The sequence below is a fragment of the Rattus norvegicus genome, chromosome 2, assembly GCF_021556685.1.
Source record: "Rattus norvegicus strain SHRSP/BbbUtx chromosome 2, alternate assembly SHRSP_T2T, whole genome shotgun sequence".
Taxonomy (NCBI): Eukaryota; Metazoa; Chordata; class Mammalia; order Rodentia; family Muridae; genus Rattus; species Rattus norvegicus.
Window position 1 is genome coordinate 146,108,414 of NC_141535.1, and position 18,362 is coordinate 146,126,775.

The 18,362-nt window shown below is 38.4% G+C and overlaps 1 protein-coding gene across 50 annotated transcripts in view; it reads left to right on the forward strand.

Annotated features, from left to right (window-relative positions):
- Mbnl1 (muscleblind-like splicing regulator 1) overlaps positions 1-18,362 on the forward strand; it is a 167,892-nt gene that overhangs the window by 134,572 nt on the left and 14,958 nt on the right. For 13 of the 50 annotated variants that reach the window (XM_087616840.1, XM_087616899.1, XM_087616860.1 and 10 more), the window contains 3 exons: positions 107-217; positions 7,060-7,260; positions 16,482-16,739. In XM_087616840.1, the coding sequence (XP_087472966.1) occupies positions 107-217; positions 7,060-7,260; positions 16,482-16,739 (570 nt within the window). 50 annotated transcript variants of the gene reach the window in all.

Genomic DNA, 18,362 nt, shown 5'->3' on the forward strand with positions numbered 1-18,362 from the left:
GAACACATGTTTTTCTAGTTTGTTAATTGTAGCATGTGTGCTAACTGATTTTTTTTCCTAATACATTTTAACACCTAAACTCAATGTAATTATCATTCTCTCTTAGAACTTAATGCAACAATCATTCCAAAAAAGAGGGGGGGATTGCATTTCGAGGTGGGAGGGATCCCCATATTACACCGGCAGTGATACCAATTATCAATACTGTACAGTCGAGGTGAGAGAATATTATAATTAATTCTCTATCATGTTAATCTGACTTTTATTTTATGACATTATTGGGGGCTCAGTTAAAATGTGATATCTTTATTTTTATGGCATCTCCTTATTTTATATATCTTTACGGTGATATCATAAATATTTTCATTTGGTTAAGAATGTTTTGTATAATCATTTTTTCTTACAGAAAATTCAGTTCTAAATATCTCTTTTGCATTTGGCCCTCATGTATGGTTTCAAAGATCTAGAACAGTTTCTACTTTAGTACATAAGGTTACCTCTCCTTGAAGTGAGGTCCTTTTTTCCACTTAAACCTCTAAATCATACTTACTGGCGTTCTGTGCTCTCTGTGACCCAGAGCACCTCTGAATCAGGCCAGTGTGGGTCTGGAATGGAGGAGACCAGTCTCCGATGCAGCCCTGAGAAGTTAGTTCTCCGTGAAGGCTTGGCCCATTTCCTGACCTTGTCCTTAAATCCTGCTATCATGGCTCATCCAAGGTCATATATGCTTAGCTCTGAAACAAACTGTCAAAGATCTTGATTCTCTTTGAAATGCTAATGACTTGTGTGTTTATATAGTCACTAAATCATAGATCTCTGAAGCCATCCGTATGTAGATTCCTGGTATTTCTGTTAATTTTTTTCTGCATAGACAAAGTAATTATCTGTTTTAGTTATGAGCACAGGCATTATGTTCATTTCTCCCTCACACCATTACAGTTCAATAGGAATTGCCCTCTACAAGGTACTGTGGAACCACAGAGGAAAAGTCTCTATTCAGGATGACGTTTTTGTAATAAGTATTGAAATCACTTCAATTATTCAGACCTAAAGCATTTTTTTTACTGTGATGACTATAAGGAAGGCTTTAATCTGGGGAATTTGTCCTCAAAAACCCCACCTGAGACTTTCTGATCCTCTTTAGAGTCAGCCTGGTTTTGATGGGGATGACAAAGGGATCCAGAAGTAAATGGGATGGCCATAGCCATCTGCTTTCTGGGAATTCAGTTGGAGCTGCCAGTAGGAAATACAAGTGAGCCATGAGCTGCCCTGTCACCAGCATAAGGAGGACTCTGAACACACACAGGCCTGTTGGAGGGCATGGTACAGCATGGACACAGATCAGGCAGGACTGGTGTGAGTGTGGCTTTCTGTGAGCAGATCCACAGTGTGAGAGCATATGAGGAGACAAAGATTGCAGGCGTCAACCAATTTAGCACCAGACATACATGGAGGACAGAAGATGAAGCAGAGTGAGAGCAAACTAAACTTATACATCCAGTATTATGTGCCTGTCTATAGAAGAGGTTCATAACTCACAGACAGAAAAAGAAGGAAGGAAGGAGTTGCCCAGACATCCCTAAACCAGACAGATTCATAGTGGTCTCTCTGCCTTGTGGATGGAACCAGGGCACAAGCCAGAGCTTCACTGCCTCTACAGTGGGCTACAGTAGTCGGCTGTTGTCAACAGTGTTTCCAAGGCAAGTGAGGGGATTGTTAACAGTCACTGTACCACCAGACCATGACATGGAGCAAGCTTGGTTAATGGAGAAATTCATAGGAGACCTTTGTGCTTTCATTAGGTTATCACGCAGTATGCCAATTAAGAAGGAGTACCAGTTTTGAGACAATAAAACAGTTCGCAGCATCTGTTTTACTCAGCAAGTTCTGTATACGCCATTCTCACAACTTTCCTGTGAGCTGGGAAATGTTATGTCGGGTTTAGGATTAAGGCCCAGAGGTTCAGAGTTTAACTCTGTGGCTTAGGTTACACAGCTCATTTTAATCCAGCCAGCCAGATGGAGAGCTCATATGGTAAAAACATACAGTAAACAGGCTCTCTAACTACCTCGGACCTTTGGCTGATTGTTTAAGCTCTTCAATTTTCCACATGGAAATAAAATACAAAATATATTGTCTAGAAAGTCTTTGTAATTATATAAACATCATTTCCATTTCACAAGGTTAATAAAGAAGGAATTGGCTATAGGAAATTTCTTTATATGTCTAATTCATGAAAGTTCACAAAATAAACAGATTTTTAATATTAACTTCTTGGCATTAAGATTTCTAATTAAAATATAAGTGAATTTTTTATCTTTTTATCATATATGATCTTTGAGAATAAGTGAGATTATGATTTGTTTTCAAAATTAAAGAAAACTTTCTGCATTCTTTCATGTTGCTACATCATGATAATGAGAAATTTACATACATTGTAACTCACCCTGAACTGCATCTTCTGGATGACAGCCTAGAAGTTCCTGGTGTACTTCTTTAATCCCCAGGATGCTGTTCTTTAGAAACCAAACCGTATTGCTCCAAGCTCTCTGCATTGCCCTGTGTGGTCAGGGGTTACCGAGGACTCAGCATGAGCTCAGGAGTTCCGTTAGTGTGCCGTTTCCTGGTTACTTGGGACCTGGGTTAGCAGTGACTTACAGAGTTCCTAGAGCAGCTGCTCCTCAGGTGCACACAAGCCCTGGAGACATATAACCTATGTAGAAATCCCAGGTATTTAGTGAATCTGGTGTGTGTGTGTGTGTGTCTGTGTGTGTGTGTGTGTGTGTGTGTCTGTGTGTGTGTGTGCGGCTGTTCAGAGTTCAAGAGCAGTTTAGTTCCTCTTGTCACCTTGACTTTGCCAATCTTTCATATTCTCAGGGTTTCTTGGCAGTGGATGAAGAATGCTTTGAAGTTATCGTTTGTCAGACTCCCAGACCACCTAGAATTTGCCAGAACTTTCTATGCTTATTGTCTTGTTATCCACCTCATGACAATAAGGCCAGTCCACTCTATAGTGTCTCTAGAAAAATATTTTTCATCAGCCGCATTGGCTTGTTCATCTGTTTTGCCATGTATCAGTGATTCTGAATTTCCAAGCAGTCTGTGATCAGTCCCTGAGCTGTAAGAATAGACCTGGGTCCATTTGAAGCCTTTATACTGAGAGGATCTTAAATGAGACTCACTATTTAAATGTTTGTTTCAATAAAACTGGATCATAGGATAAAGTGAAGCAGAGTAAAGAGTGTATTCATTCCTTCCTCTTCCCATTCACAAGCTGTGAGTAGAGTCCACAACACCCTTTACTCTGTTCCAGCCAAATGCTACATCATTCTTAGACAAAAACCTGAATGTGGATTTATTGACGATTCCAGTTAGCTCTGAATGCTATGTTCAAAACAATGGCTCACTAAAACTATTTCTGTGTGTTTACAAAATGGTGCTTGCAAAGAAACAGTTGCCTATATTTGGGACATCCTACTATTTTAAGAGCTTGACTTTTTATTGCTTACAAGTTTGACTGCAGCATGTATGTATATACATGTGCAAACATTCTACTAAGCATACATGTATACACATGTGCATTCTACCAAGCATACACTTGTACACATGCACAAATGTACTACTAAATATACATGTGTACATATGTACACATTTAACTAAGCATACACACATATGCATGCACATATTCCACTGATCATACACATGTATACATAGTCACATTTTACTAAGCATATATGTGAACACATGAACACACTCTAGGAAAATCTGACTTGTAAAGTTTCTGTTCCATAAATTTCAAAATGATAAATTTAGAATCATATATATGTATGTATATCTGAACTTTCTGTTTTATAAAAAACACAATTTTTACCATTTTAAAATAAACAACCTTGTGATAGTGACTGTGTTACAGAATAATAGTTAAAATACTTAAGATGTAATGTTAATATAAAAGTTAGAAAAATAAGCTTGTATATATTCATTATAAAGTAAAAACTAAATTCTAAGGTGGAAAAAAGATTATATGATTAATTCTCTTTACCATCTAGATATCTGTGCTAGAAATATGTATTTGCTAGTTTTGCTGGCAAAGGAGAATCAGCTAGCAGATCTGTAACTAGTCTGTTATGCAGTAATTACAGAGGTGGGTACGATGCCAGTTGCCAGGTAGTGGGAACAGAGGAAACATGAATGGCGTCGGAATGGCTACGATCAATGAGGGTGAGCTTTATGAGACAGAGGGTGGTGGCGTGGTTCCACTGTAAACGTCAAGCGGTAGTGTTCTGGTTCCTGAAGCTTATGTAGGAGTTAGATGGGTAGACTGAGAGCAGTCAGTGTGGACAGAAACTCATAAATATTCATAAAAAGAGAACCCACTAAGAAACTTGTCTCCTTAGAAACCTTATGTCCAGTCAGAAAGAAACTTATTTCTTTAAGTACATGGAAATGGAATAAGCCTGAAGCTTTGAAAAATACTGCCACCTATAAAGCTTCCCTGGGAATTCAGACAAGAGGAGTGGAAATCACATTTTAAAACACCTCTAGGTAATTTTAATTCCCACCTGGTGATTATGTGGGAACCAGACTTCAAACCAGATTGGAATCATACTCAAATGTGCCCAATCCCTGACCTTCCATTCATTCATTTATAATGATGAGTGAGCTTCTTATTTAGACACTTAACGTAATCATATCTTCTGACAAAGCTCATTCATTGAATGCCTGCTGTGGGCCAGGCATTGTTTTGTGTGGTAGGAACCTAGAAGGGAACTAAGAGATACCTTCTTCTCTCCTGACACCTCCCCTCCCAAAGAGGTCAAAGGAAGGAAACCCTTGTAGTAGAAAATTAAATATAACATCAGTAAAGCACTTATCACAGTGTGTCATGCCAGTGATAGGGAATTACTACTAATAATCATGTTCGTATAGTTAACTAGGATGATAACGTGAAATTGAATAATATATTCAGTTATAATGAAGCCTGATAATTCTGTAATGTAACCAGAATGCCTCATCTAAAACAAACAAGTGATAGTCAAACAGCCCCAAAATTAGTAACTGGAATACGTCCTTGGAACGGCAATTCTAAGCCAACCTTCGTTATGCTTTTTTTGGAACAAAGGTATCTATAAGTGACTGCTGCAAGGATGCACTCAGTATCAAATTTACCAGCTACTTAGACATTTTCCAGTCCCTGCTTCAGACCAACTAAGGGCTACTTCAAATGCCCGTGCATCCATTCCTATCTTATGAGCCCTCTGCAGGTCAGCTCCGGTAATGCAGGAGTGGCCACAGTCACTGGCTTTCCTAAGGGTTAGGATCCACTCTGAGTGGTAAACTTCCACCAACACAAGGTGCTCATAATTTGTGACAGCTGCATTCTATCCACATGTAGGTTTTCACTGTATTTTATTTGATGAGACTAATTGAGATCGAGTTTTATTGGCATACTGTCATTATTGTGTCAAGTCGGAGAACAATTTCTTCATCCTGAATGCCTTTATGAATGCAATAGCCTTAAGTAATTACTATAGTATACAGTGACATAAACATATCAGTAACTTCCTAAAGTAAGCACCAAATGGCCTTCTGGAAACTCATTTTAATTTACAGCAATGAATGCAAAGAGGAAGGATATAACTAACTTTCAATCGTTTAGAACTCTGCTAAATTTATAACAATTCTTCTATCTGCTCTGGGATTCCATGCCCTGTATCTGACTGTGTGCAACAGAATACAAATTTGACTAGAATATTCTTGGAGAGAAGTTGAAGTTTAATGTATGATCACCATGTAGGACTGCCCCTGTCATGGCCCTGCCCTGGCCTCTAGCGCACAAAGAGAAAGCCTGAAATCAGATGCTGTTTGGAGTTTTGCTGAGAGACAGATGCCACTGGGCCCAGTTTTACATGTGGATCCAGGTTGTTATTAGTGTGACACAGGGTGCTTTTTATTGCCTGAGGGCAGCTGCTTTGCATTGGTATAGGTTTGGAGTTTGGAGGCAAAAGACTTACTCTAGGATACTTCATTAGACAAGCGTCACAGAGCTGTCAGAGTAACTAAGCATGGCATTCACATATCAGTGTGAGCTATGCTGTTAGCAATTCTTCCCAGTGAGTCGGTGTTTGTATTAAACAGTCACACTCTTCTTACTAGAAACTTGTACACACGCAGAGCTGTCACGTAGGCTGCATGCTCAACTATGGCATAGTCCTTTAGGACCTTAAACTTTCATATTAAACAATGTCATTTACACATAGTAGATCCCTGGATTCTCTCCATCGAATGCAGTAGCACCACCCCAGTCCTGCCTGCTGACAGCCCATCCCATGTTGCCGGGCATAGTTAATTTTAATAATTCTGTGGCATTTCCTGAGACATATTCTGTCTGTCTTCACATTCCAGCCTTTTTCTGGGGAAGGTTAATTTCCATTGCTCAGCGCCTCACAAGCATGGGATGGGCTTGTAGAGCATTGAACCTTTCTTCTGAGAAACCCACATCAAGTGACGAGGCCAAATGCTGTCTCTTCTGTGCTCGAAAGACAATGTAATCATCACCTCTCACAACCCACAAGATCTGATAAATGCTCTGGCTGTAGCACTCAGTGATCCCCGGGGACTTCTGTGTCTGCTCGGATGATAGGCCCTTATAGTCTGTTAACACTTGAGAACAAACGTTTCGAGCGTACATGACACAGCAGTTACACAGTGTGTGTCTCAGACAGTTTTCTAGGATTGAGTCACAAAGGTGGAGACTGAGTGACCACAAACAATTGTCTGTACTGAGATATTTAAGACGTTAAACCGCAAGTATTCTAGATGCCAAACTTTGAAAACCCTCTGGAGGTGTTAATGCATAGTCTGCCTGCTAGATTTTGGGAAAAACAATGACCTAGCACATGTCTGTATACTAAAATCTTCTTAGACTAAATTAAAGACAGAATTAAATAGAAATAAAGGAAGAAATGAATGATAAATGAAGAATAAATGATAGTTGTGTAAGTATCAATTTGGAATTGAGGCTTGCCATTAAAATTTGCTTTTTGTTTTAATTTCCAGCCAATGTTTTCAGTTGCACCAAGCTTAGCCACCAATGCATCAGCAGCCTTTAATCCCTACCTGGGGCCTGTTTCCCCAAGCCTGGTTCCAGCAGAGATCTTGCCGACTGCACCAATGTTGGTCACGGGGAATCCTGGAGTTCCGGTGCCAGCAGCTGCTGCAGCTGCTGCACAGAAGTTAATGCGGACAGACAGACTGGAGGTAGGCTGAAGAGTTGGCCCTTCATGGTTTCCATTACAGTTCTTAAAGTGTTTATGGCCAGAATGGCTTTGAAACTGAAAGGACATGACCTGGTCCAGTATTTGTACTATTTTGTTAGGATATAGTTATGCTGTTTTGGTTAATATAACAGTTACAAAAACCAACAGCATCGTGTTTAGGTTCTTAGATGAGGACTAGGAACTGGGATCAGGGTGTCTCTTATTTCACTTTGTCTCAGTATCCTTAAAATCTTGCACATGGTGCTAATTCTCATACATCAAAGATTTAGGAAAAATATTTGGCACAGTTGTTTCTGGATGTTTATTGTAGAGATCAATACAATACAATGTTTATGGCCGTGAACAAACGGTTGAAGTGCAGAGCATCTCATAAACATGGAAGACAGTGGCTAGTGTGCAGGAGCGATTCTAAAACTCTCTGAAGATGTTGTCATAAGCTCCGAGTCCTTTCATTGAGACAGGCGCTTTTGTGAAATATGCCCTGATAAAAACACGTTTTAGTAGACCGTCACTTGATTGTCATAGTCTTGGAGTTGAGGATGAGTGCATGCTTTATGGTTGCTGACTGAAAAGGAAATTAGAGATATGGTTCTAGTTTGAAATTACTGTTCAGAATTTTAGCATGGCATGCATTAACAGGCTTGATAAACAGTTTCTGTAGGAAAATGGCCTATTAAGTAAAACCCCACACTGAATGGCCTCTCCTGTCTGTCTGCTTAGGAAGGGCCTGGGGCTGAGATGGCCTGCGTGTACTAATTATGGGGAAAGCAAAGTAGAGTGTACTTGAAGGGTGCCCAGTCTAATAACTTTCTAGGTTATCAGAAATATAATAAAATATTTATTCATTAAAGTTTATTGAAAGAATTAGAAAGGGTATCATATTGCAGCTTTTTTGTCAGGATGTGCCAGATGTAGCCATCACATCTCCTGCACTTAGAAACAACCTGACAGGAAAGATGCTGTCATTACCATTGTGTTACAGAGGAGTCATGGCAGAGAAAGGAATGGCAGGTAGCCTGTCCTTGCCATAAAGATACAATCTGCTGTTTGGCTTCTCCTTATTCAAATATAGTAATTCTCTAACAAAAGCTGTCTGCAAATGAAATAGGGTGGCGTTTGAAACAAATTTCTTCCTCTGAATCTCCCAAAGAAAAATCGGGATTCTTGTTGTTGTTGTTTTTTTTTTTTTTTTTTTTTTTTTTGTTCTTTTTTTCGGAGCTGGGGACCGAACCCAGGGCCTTGCGCTTCCTAGGCAAGGGCTCTACCACTGAGCTAAATCCCCAACCCCTAAAACTCGGGATTCTTAATGCATGACTGTTAATTGATTAATGGGACTCAAATAGTCTGAGAGTAATGTCCACATATTAATTATTAATAGGTAATAATATTAAAAACATTAAGAGAATGGACTTAAAGCTGCATGCTCAAAACTCTGTTCATTCCCTTGAATGTTTTGGTAGATTTCTAGTAGCTGTATTTTGTGATTTTGTTTTCCTTCCCATGAAGAGCTGTTTGTATGTTTTGTCATTTGCCTTTACTACTGCTAGAACAATTTCTCCTGCATTATATGCATTCCTGATTGCAGTGGGCATGCCCTTGCTTCTGTTGACAGAATCTGAGTCATTGTCACAGTCACAGTTGGGGCCTGAAATGGAAACATGCTTGTGTCTCTTTCTGCTCTGCAGTGAGATTCCAGAGCTTAAACACACACACACACACACACACACACACACACACACACACACACACACACACAGAGACATACACACACAGACAGACATACACACACAGACATACACACTCACACACACACAGACACACACATACACACACACATACATACACACATGCACACACACACAGACACACACAGATACACACACACAGACATACACACACACACACAGACATACACACACACACAGACATACACACACACACACACACACACACACACACACACACAGACATACACACACACGAGAAAACTAAAAATCCTGGTGCTCCTTAGAGCACTGGAGGGTGAAAGGAGTGCCCACAATTCTTTTCTCAAGGTTAACATTCTGGTTATTTAGATATTAAAGCCACGTTCCACCTTAAATTGAATTTTCATTTTCTTCTGAGGTAAAATTGATCTAAATCAGCTAGGATCTTGGCTTTGTTCTCTTGTTACATATTTTCCTCCATTTCTACAATTTGTCACACAATAAAGAGATTTCAAATGCTTCTGAATAAGTGTATATAATCACTTAGAAGAACTAGCACTGACAGTGCCAAAAGGAATACAAAGGTTTGAAGCTGGAAAATAGGAACCCAGGAGACACTGCTTGTGAGGCAGCTAACTACATGAGCTTGGTTCGTCAGACCAGCTTCACGCAGCCTATATGTAATATTTGAGGATTTGCCTGATTTATGTTTAATGTCATAGAGCACTTAAATCATGCACTGGTTTTTAACAGCAGTTGCAATAGGTGTCAAAACACTTACTTCTTAAATGTGTGTGTATAGAAAGTGCACGTCACAGACGCACAGCTTCTGTACCAGTATGCTCATCCACTCATTGTTGGATATTCTTAGGAAGATTGTATGTTCTGTACTATCAAGCTCAGATTGGTTTTCTCTGAAAGTGAGGCCAATCCGTTAGTCACTATTAATTTAATGCTCAAGAGCATCATAAGAAATTATTACAGTGTTTACAAATATTAGAAATTGCTGATCTTTAGGTCGTGCCTGTGCTTCATTACAAAGCATTGGTAGCAGTAGAAATCATTGACTTATTGTAAAGAATCACAGCCATTTTCTCATGGTGCAAAATAACCGCATGAACGTGTCTGTTCTGCGATCTCTAGTAGAGAAGTATACTGCACGTCCTTCAAGTTAATGGTACTGTGGATGTCCGTGAAGCCTTTTACGTGTTGTCTATTACCAAGGACAAAAAGTGTTCTCCTAAGAATAAAACTGAACTCATAACTGCTGCCCTGTAACTTTAAATGTCAACCCATCAACCTGCTAATAAATTAACTAGTCACAAAAAGGTGCATTCCTGAACTGAGATTTTAGGGTAAGATCATGACGTAAGTCATAACAATCTAGAAGAATAGTTTAAACATTTGTTAGCATTCCTCTTGGGGACATGGTGCAGGATAGTCTAGACTCGTGGGCACTGGGATCACTTGGGGTAGTAGTACAAGTGTAGGACCTCATCCATATAGACTTTGTAGGTCAGTGGTGTGGCTCTCGGGAATTATTTTCACTTATTAGACAAGTGACTATAAAGGCTTCTAGGCACTTGCTGTGTAACTCCCAACTTCTCACCACTTCTTCAAGCACAGTTATGAGTGACTGAACTGAAAACATACTTCTGTTACAGCACCTACTTTTGCACAGATTTCTAAATTGGTGAAGGAATTTAGATACTGTGACACTTATTAAAGTAGTTCATACTGCCTGGAGTAACCAAACACTCCTTAGTGACTGCATATTTCAGAGACTTACTAAGACATTAGATAGCTATTTGGTTAATTGAATGCACCATTTCATGTCATCACCCTTTGTGAGAAGAACATGCTAAATTTCAAGCAAGCTGTGCAAACTTCTTGCCTCCTCCTGTTTTCAGGTGGGGCTTCTTATGAAATAAACAACTCTTTTTCTGTGAAAGCATTGTTTTTTTTTTAAGTAATCGTAATACAAGTTTTTACTGAAACACAAGCAGCTGCTAATTCTTTACGTATAGGCAAAATTTAATCTCATTCCTATAACTTGGACAAAGAGTAGCATTTGAAAGCCAAGTAGAAGAAACGAGAATATCTAGATTTGTGTGTTAGTGAGCTTGATGAACTTAGTATTATATTAAAACAAAAGTTTCCCCAGATATTAATGGTTCTTCAGTTAAGCTTTTATTGTTCTTCCAGAGACTAGATTTTGGTTCCAGCGATGGCTGGCGATGTGCGATGGCTCACAGCTGCCTGCAAGTCCACGGCCAAGGGGCTCTGATACCCTTTTACACTCCCTGTGGGCACCACATTCATGTGCACAAACCCACACACAGACAGCTAGTTATAAATAAAAAGCTTTATATTCACTAAAGATTAAAAAAGCAGCAACTCTTTGTGTGTGTGTGTGTGTGTGTGTGTGTTCTAGAATCGAACAAATGCTTTTAACAGGAAAAGTTTATTGGTCAATTCCTTTCAATTTGTATTTCTGTAGAGGATACATTGCTCCTGCCTGTCTAATACATTACCATCACTAACACTTTAAAGAAATTTTAAAAGTGTACAATTTTTAAATCATCGATAAACTATGTAATATCTCTCCAAAGTATGCTCATGCCTCTTTTAAACATCTAATAATATTTTCCTGGCACTTACTAATTTTTATAATTAATTTGTTTGCCCAAAAGGTTTTTAACTTGTAATTTACTTTAATATCAGGTAATTACTAACTTTGGCCTGCCTGCTCATTTCCTACTCTTTTGCTAACTTTTCATTTAAATGAATATTTAAATTTCTCTTTATTTACAGTTATTTTGAAAGAGCAATGAAACATCTCTGGAGTTGTAGACTTTAACGTGTTGATGGCTTCGATGCTGTGCCTGTGTTCTTGTTCTTTTGGATTTGTGCAGCCTTTCCTGGAGTGACCTGAAATGGACTTAATACTTATTTTGCTGGTCATTCCTTCATACTCATAGTTAATTTTGAAGGCATGTAGTTAAATGACATATTTATACATGTATACAATATAATGGTGTGTACTGCACACACAGTATGATGATATTATAGGTATGTTGTGCCTTCTGGACTAAAAGATGATGATGCCCACATTATAAATTAAAAAATAAAATGCCTATGGGATTTTAACAGAAATCCTGCAAGATATTTAAATAATAGAGTTTTTGTTTGTTTTAGAAAAATGAATCAAAATTTATCCATTAGATAGTCAACTGAAACTAGCTTAAGAAGATAATTATAAACATTCCTATGATTGAACCATGTGGTTCACCAGAACTTTAAATTTGGAGAACTTAATTCATTTATTGAAAATACAAGCAGTTTCTTTTTTTTCTTATATTCTTTTTACAATAAAAATCAGAGTCATACTCAAATACTGATTATCAAGAATTACTTCAAGTGTTACTTTTTTCTGTTTTTTTTTTTTTTTTGCCGTGGTTTCACTGGAACTCAGAATGTAAACCTGGTAGGTTTTTCACTGAGAGACTCCCCTATCCCAAGGTGTAATGGTTAGAGGTGTGTGACAGCTCAGAGATTTCACCACCAGGAATGCCTTTTAAAGTTAAGGTGATCATGAGCTTAATAGAAGTGAAGTTCTTGGGACTTGGTCCCAAAACATTAAGGTCAACCAAGTCCCTGGCCACCATTATGATTATTTTCCCATTTCTGCTTTTCAGTGTTATTTTCTCAATATTGCTGAGTTTATTGCACAGATGTGACGAAAACAAACATGTGCCCTCTAAAGGGTCTCTTCTGAAAGGCTGTGCAGTCACTGTCCAGCTTTAAAGAGTTCTATCATTGGCATGACTTTCCTCAGGCCCCCCAGCTGTCACCATCTAATGAGACATGGAAATCTTACTATTGTTTTAAAATATGTTTGTTACATATTTTAGAATGAAGACTAAACTGTGTAACTGCTTATATTAGATAGATTTGAATGCTGTGTACAAGCTCTTTTCCTTACACTAATTAGTACTTATGTTTTAATTGCTGTTGATACTGTTTTCATTTTCTGAAAGTGGTTTTATTTTGAATCTATAATCAGTAAAAATAACATGAAACAATTCCAAAGTAGCAAACTCCATCCGCTTTGTGCTTTGTCACTACTATCCTGTTTATTTAACCAAAATATTTAGCATTCTGTATTCATATTTTTTTTTGGAAATTGGCAGCTTTTTTGTATTGACTATTTAATGTTTATAATTGTCCTACAAAAGTTTTATGAGAAATAGTATTTATAATGTTTTGGTGAATATTGCAGGGGAAATGCTACATTTTATATTAAAGGCAACTTTTGTCCATTTCCCATTACAGTGTATGATTAACCTATTTAATGTTAACAGGCAGCGTAAGATTCACATTGTTCTTTTTTGATTGAATCTGATTTTGCTTGTGGCTCAGTCTGATCGTCTCTATTGAGGGTTAAGAAATCAAACTACAGGAAATACTTAAAATTTTTGATCCACAAATTTTATTTCTACATATTTACATTAAAAAGTCATCCAAAATGCTTATTATTATATTTCCTTTGCAAAATTATTGGTAATATGAAAAGAATGGGAATAATCTCGGGTTCCATTTAAGAGTCACCCATGCTATGGCCAACGTTTGGTATCTGAGGTGAAATCAGAAATGATGACTGTGACCTCATATAGAAAATGTTGAAACTGCTAAGGCATTGCTTTCTACAAAAGGAAACCAAGTTGTCCTGTGATCACAGCCATGTAAAAATTTGTGTAGACAGAAAACTGCACTAAAGGAAAATAGATGGAGAATATTGCTTGGATTATTTTTTTTTTAATTTTGTCCATTTGGTGGTAAGTTTCTTAAGTTCTCATCCAGTTTTAAATTATGAGATTAAGTACATTGAAATTTTTTAAAAAATTAATTTACCAATGTAAACTACATCAAAAACGTTTGTCCTGTCTTAATGAGGTTGGTAAACCCAGACTAAAATTTCCTCAGTGTTTTCAGAAAATGAAACAGAGCATGTCTATATTTAGCAGTCAGCAAATAAACCCCATTCCACTGGTGGTGACTGTTAGGAGAAACTGTGATTTAAAGTTGGCTTCGTTCAGTCTTCAGCATTCCAGAGTCCATCTACCATCTGCCAGACTTGCCCTGCAGCCTCTCACTCGTTAAACTTCTGCAAGAAACTTTCTCCTACACTATTTTCCTAAACTCAAAAACTGCAGCAAAAATGACCAATGGACCTAAAAATCTTAGGAGAGCCTGTTTCCCCAGTGCACTCTCGGCGGATTCCTGGTTATCAACTCCAATTAACTCTTTGTACAACACACCCTGTGTGCATTCCACCAAAGAGTGACGTGTAAATTGTAGTCCAGCAGTCCTTAAACCACAGAAACCATACGTGCACAAACAGAGCTCACCAATGCACCCTCTTTAGGCCATAGGGCTTCCTGCCGGTGTGGCAAGAGCGACACATAGTGTTAAGTCTTCGGCTGTCGGCCCATCTTCCTCAGATTTAGGAAAGGGGATTACTACTGACACAATAGAGAGCACACCCGGGCCTGCCTGAGCCTCATGTTGGATAAAGCTGCAAAGACAGATTGGCTTAAGCAGGAAGGTGACCTTTCTGTTTACAGCATGTCATAGATTTAGCACAAATTGTATTCTATGGAGACGCACACTCACTGCACAGTAATGTATTATTATTCAGGGTATCTGTTTTCCTGGCCCCAGTGATTAGGTCATAGTTTTGAACAGGCTCCTGGAACCTGTGTTTGGAAGGTCGCAGAACTTCCTTTGGTACTAGCTAGGGGGAGTTATTCTGAACTACAACTTGGTCACATTTGCTTTCTGACTTTTGAGCTGTTAGTTACACATGAGTTTTATTTGTCCCATTCAGGAAAATGAATAATATATTAATAAAACAGTCATTTGTAACTTTCTTAATTATCTGTATAGTTAGTTATTCAGTATACTTTAAAATTGAATAAACTAAGTAAGGCCCTTGCTGTGCTGTGGAATGCAGGTCTTTAGGTAGGTGAAGGTTTCCTGTATTAATTTACAACATGTTTTTTAATATGTAGCCAAACACGAGTTCATATAATATGAACCACTTTCTATAATAATAGGATATTAATAATATAGTAGGGGCTAGGTTTAAATGTGGTCATTTTACTTTTAAAATCATAGCATCTTGTTCTTGCTTAACTAAGAAACAGATGTCCAGTGTTTGCATTTTCCTTGTTTGGCGGGGAGGGTATCCATAAAGTATAAAAACTGTGTCTTTGAAGTATGTGTTGTAAAAATTTGAGATTTGAAGCTTGAGTACAAAGGTATTAAGGTCATTCAGTGTTTTAGATTGCCCTCTGGTGGTCAAAAGATCTAACTCCCAAGTGGATAGACTTGGAAACTTCAATACAACACAAACAGCAAATGAATGGGGAAGAATCCATTTTACCTCTTCCCAGGGATCCCCACAGTGAAATTAACAGATATAATCAAGTACAGAGTAACATAAATGAGTGTCTTTCTCCATCTGCTTTCTACAGCTACCAAGGGAATTTATAGTGCCTAAAAGTGACTCCCGGAGATATTTTGTTTAGAAATGATTTCAAGCTAAATGGTTTTGTTTTTTACTTGGAACTATTTTGTCTTATCTAAAAGTTACAAGTATATAACTTCAGTACTACTTATAAGTCCAGACATTTAACTTCCATTTACTATAAATTAAATGATCTATGTACCTGAATCAGATTTCATTTACATTTTATTATATTTATTCTTCATTTGTCCATGTGTCCGGTCACATGCATGCATGCCCCAGAGTGTATGTTGAGATCAAAGGATGGTTTACAGGAGTAAGTTCTGTCCTCCAGCTGTGTGGTTTCAGGAATCAAGCTCAGGATGTCAGGTGACACAGTATCTCATGGACCCCTGCAGCTGATGTAAGCAGCTGTCCTACCAGCATCCCTTCTCCAGCTCCATGATCTCTAGTCCAGGACAGTGACTTAATCTCTGTGTCTGCAATGGCTGTTGCACTTTGAAAGAATGTTTGATTGTTTTATAAAATGCTTCCTATTTAGTTTGTCTGATATTTCTCAGTTTTAACAATAGGGAGTGAAACAAATACCATCGTGTGGTGAGTTCGTTTTGGATCACATCAACAGAGTAGTGTCCCTATGTCTCATTCTCTGTGTGTCTACTTGGTGAGAATGGTGACTGCTGGCTCTCCTCACTATAAAGTCCAAACTTTCCCCTCTCTGATTAATGAGTACACTGACACAATACTTTTATCAGATGCTTTCCATTTGCCCTGAACATTCCACTGGAAAGGTGCTAATATTCTAATACTAAGCACTGCTGAATGATGCCTCTGAATTACTCTAGCTTGCCCTTGCCCTCCATATACGCCCTTGGTCACCAATTTGGATATTTGGGTTACTGTTTTCAGAAAGGACCTGCCTGTTCATGTTGACTGAATCCCCTGCGTTTAATGACCCCATAGGTGTGCCGAGAGTACCAGCGTGGCAATTGCAACCGAGGAGAAAATGACTGTCGATTTGCTCATCCTGCTGACAGCACAATGATTGATACCAATGACAACACAGTCACTGTCTGCATGGATTACATCAAGGGGAGATGCTCTCGGGAAAAGTGCAAATACTTCCATCCCCCCGCACACCTGCAAGCCAAGATCAAGGCTGCTCAATACCAGGTCAACCAGGCTGCAGCAGCGCAGGCTGCAGCTACTGCAGCTGCCATGGTGAGTGGAGACAGCAGTGCCCTCCTGTCAGCAGTCAGAAAAAGACAGTAAACAATTTCTCTACTGCAAGCTATTCATCTATTAACCTCTTTCTTACGTTTTGCTGAAGATATGTTTGTTCAGGTATCCCACACAATAAATAAAGAAGCCACCATTCACAGGAGTGAGGATAACTCCTCAAATGGTTCAGCTTGCTCCTCCTCTTAGCCTAACCCCCTAAGACTTGTCTCATTCTGGATGTAGGTTCTGAAATTCCTGCTTCATAAAGCACCACTGTCTCCTTTCTGATTTAACAACACTGCCATCTCCAGTCTCTGATTTCCGTATACCATCGAGTCGGCCATTGTGCTCCTTGAGTGTGTTCTTCCCCACACCAAGACTCTCCTTTACATTTATCTTGCCTTTAATAACACAGTCTGAAACTATTTAGGGGAACAGCTTCAACAAAATTGTTTCTAAATTAGCCGCAACAATTTGAATGGTCTACTCTCTAGATAGTGTGAAGTCCGACTGTGGCATAAACATGATCTTAAAGTGCCATGGCTTGACCAAGCCATTATACAGAGAAGAGAAAAGCTGCAGCACTCAAGGAGTGTTGTTTAAAGAAAATAAGGATCATTTAGGATAGATGCTAAGTGGTTTTCTTAAGATAAACTTCAATGTGACCTAGTAGCTGAGTTTAAGGAGCCATTTTTTCTTGGCTTAGCTCTTTTAACGCTGTCCATTTTTATATAAATATATAGCTTATCCTTAAATATTCATACAAAAATCATTGTCATGGCACAGTAAAATGGTCATGAGAGAGGTCTTTTCTGTGTTTGTTTATGGATACTTGAGCAAAAATACAGAAGGCAGACTCTCTCCTTTTCTCTTTCTTTCACCACCCCCTCTTTTTTTTTCCTTTAGAGTATTGTTTGAAATTAACTACAAAGAGGAATTATCCTCCAATAACAACTCAATAGTGCCTTTATTGTGCATGCTTAGTCTTGTTATTCGTTGTATATGGCATTCCGATGATTTGTTTTTTTATTTGTTTTTTCTCACCTACCCAAAATGCACTGCTGCCCCCATGATGCACCTCTGCTTGCTGTTTATGTTAATGCGCTTGAACCCCACTGGCCCATTGCCATCATGTGCTCGCTGCCTGCTAATTAAGACTCAGTCGGCTGTCAAATCACTGAAGCGACCCCTCGAGGCAACCTTTGACCTGGTACTATGACCTTTCACCTTTTAGCTTGGCATGTAGCTTTATTGTAGATACAGGTTTTTTTGTTTTTGTTTTTATTTTGTTTTTGTTTTTTGTTTTTTGTTTTTGTTCTTTTAAACCGGTTAAATATATATAATCCTTTTCCTGTTTAAAGTGGTTAAGTACAATGAAAAATTGAGTGTGGTTTCCTGATAAATGAGCAGAAAGACCTAAAATGCGTACATAGATGGATATGGTACAGTGAACGACTGGACTCCCAGCAGCCCACATTCAGTTTAACTACATTGTAAAGCGTTCTAATGAAATTCTTGGAGGACAATAAAGTGTGGTTTTCACTCTATATTCATGTACCTGTGTGGTTAGCATGGCTTTAGTGATAGACTTCTTTTCTTTTTAACATATACAGTGCAATATTT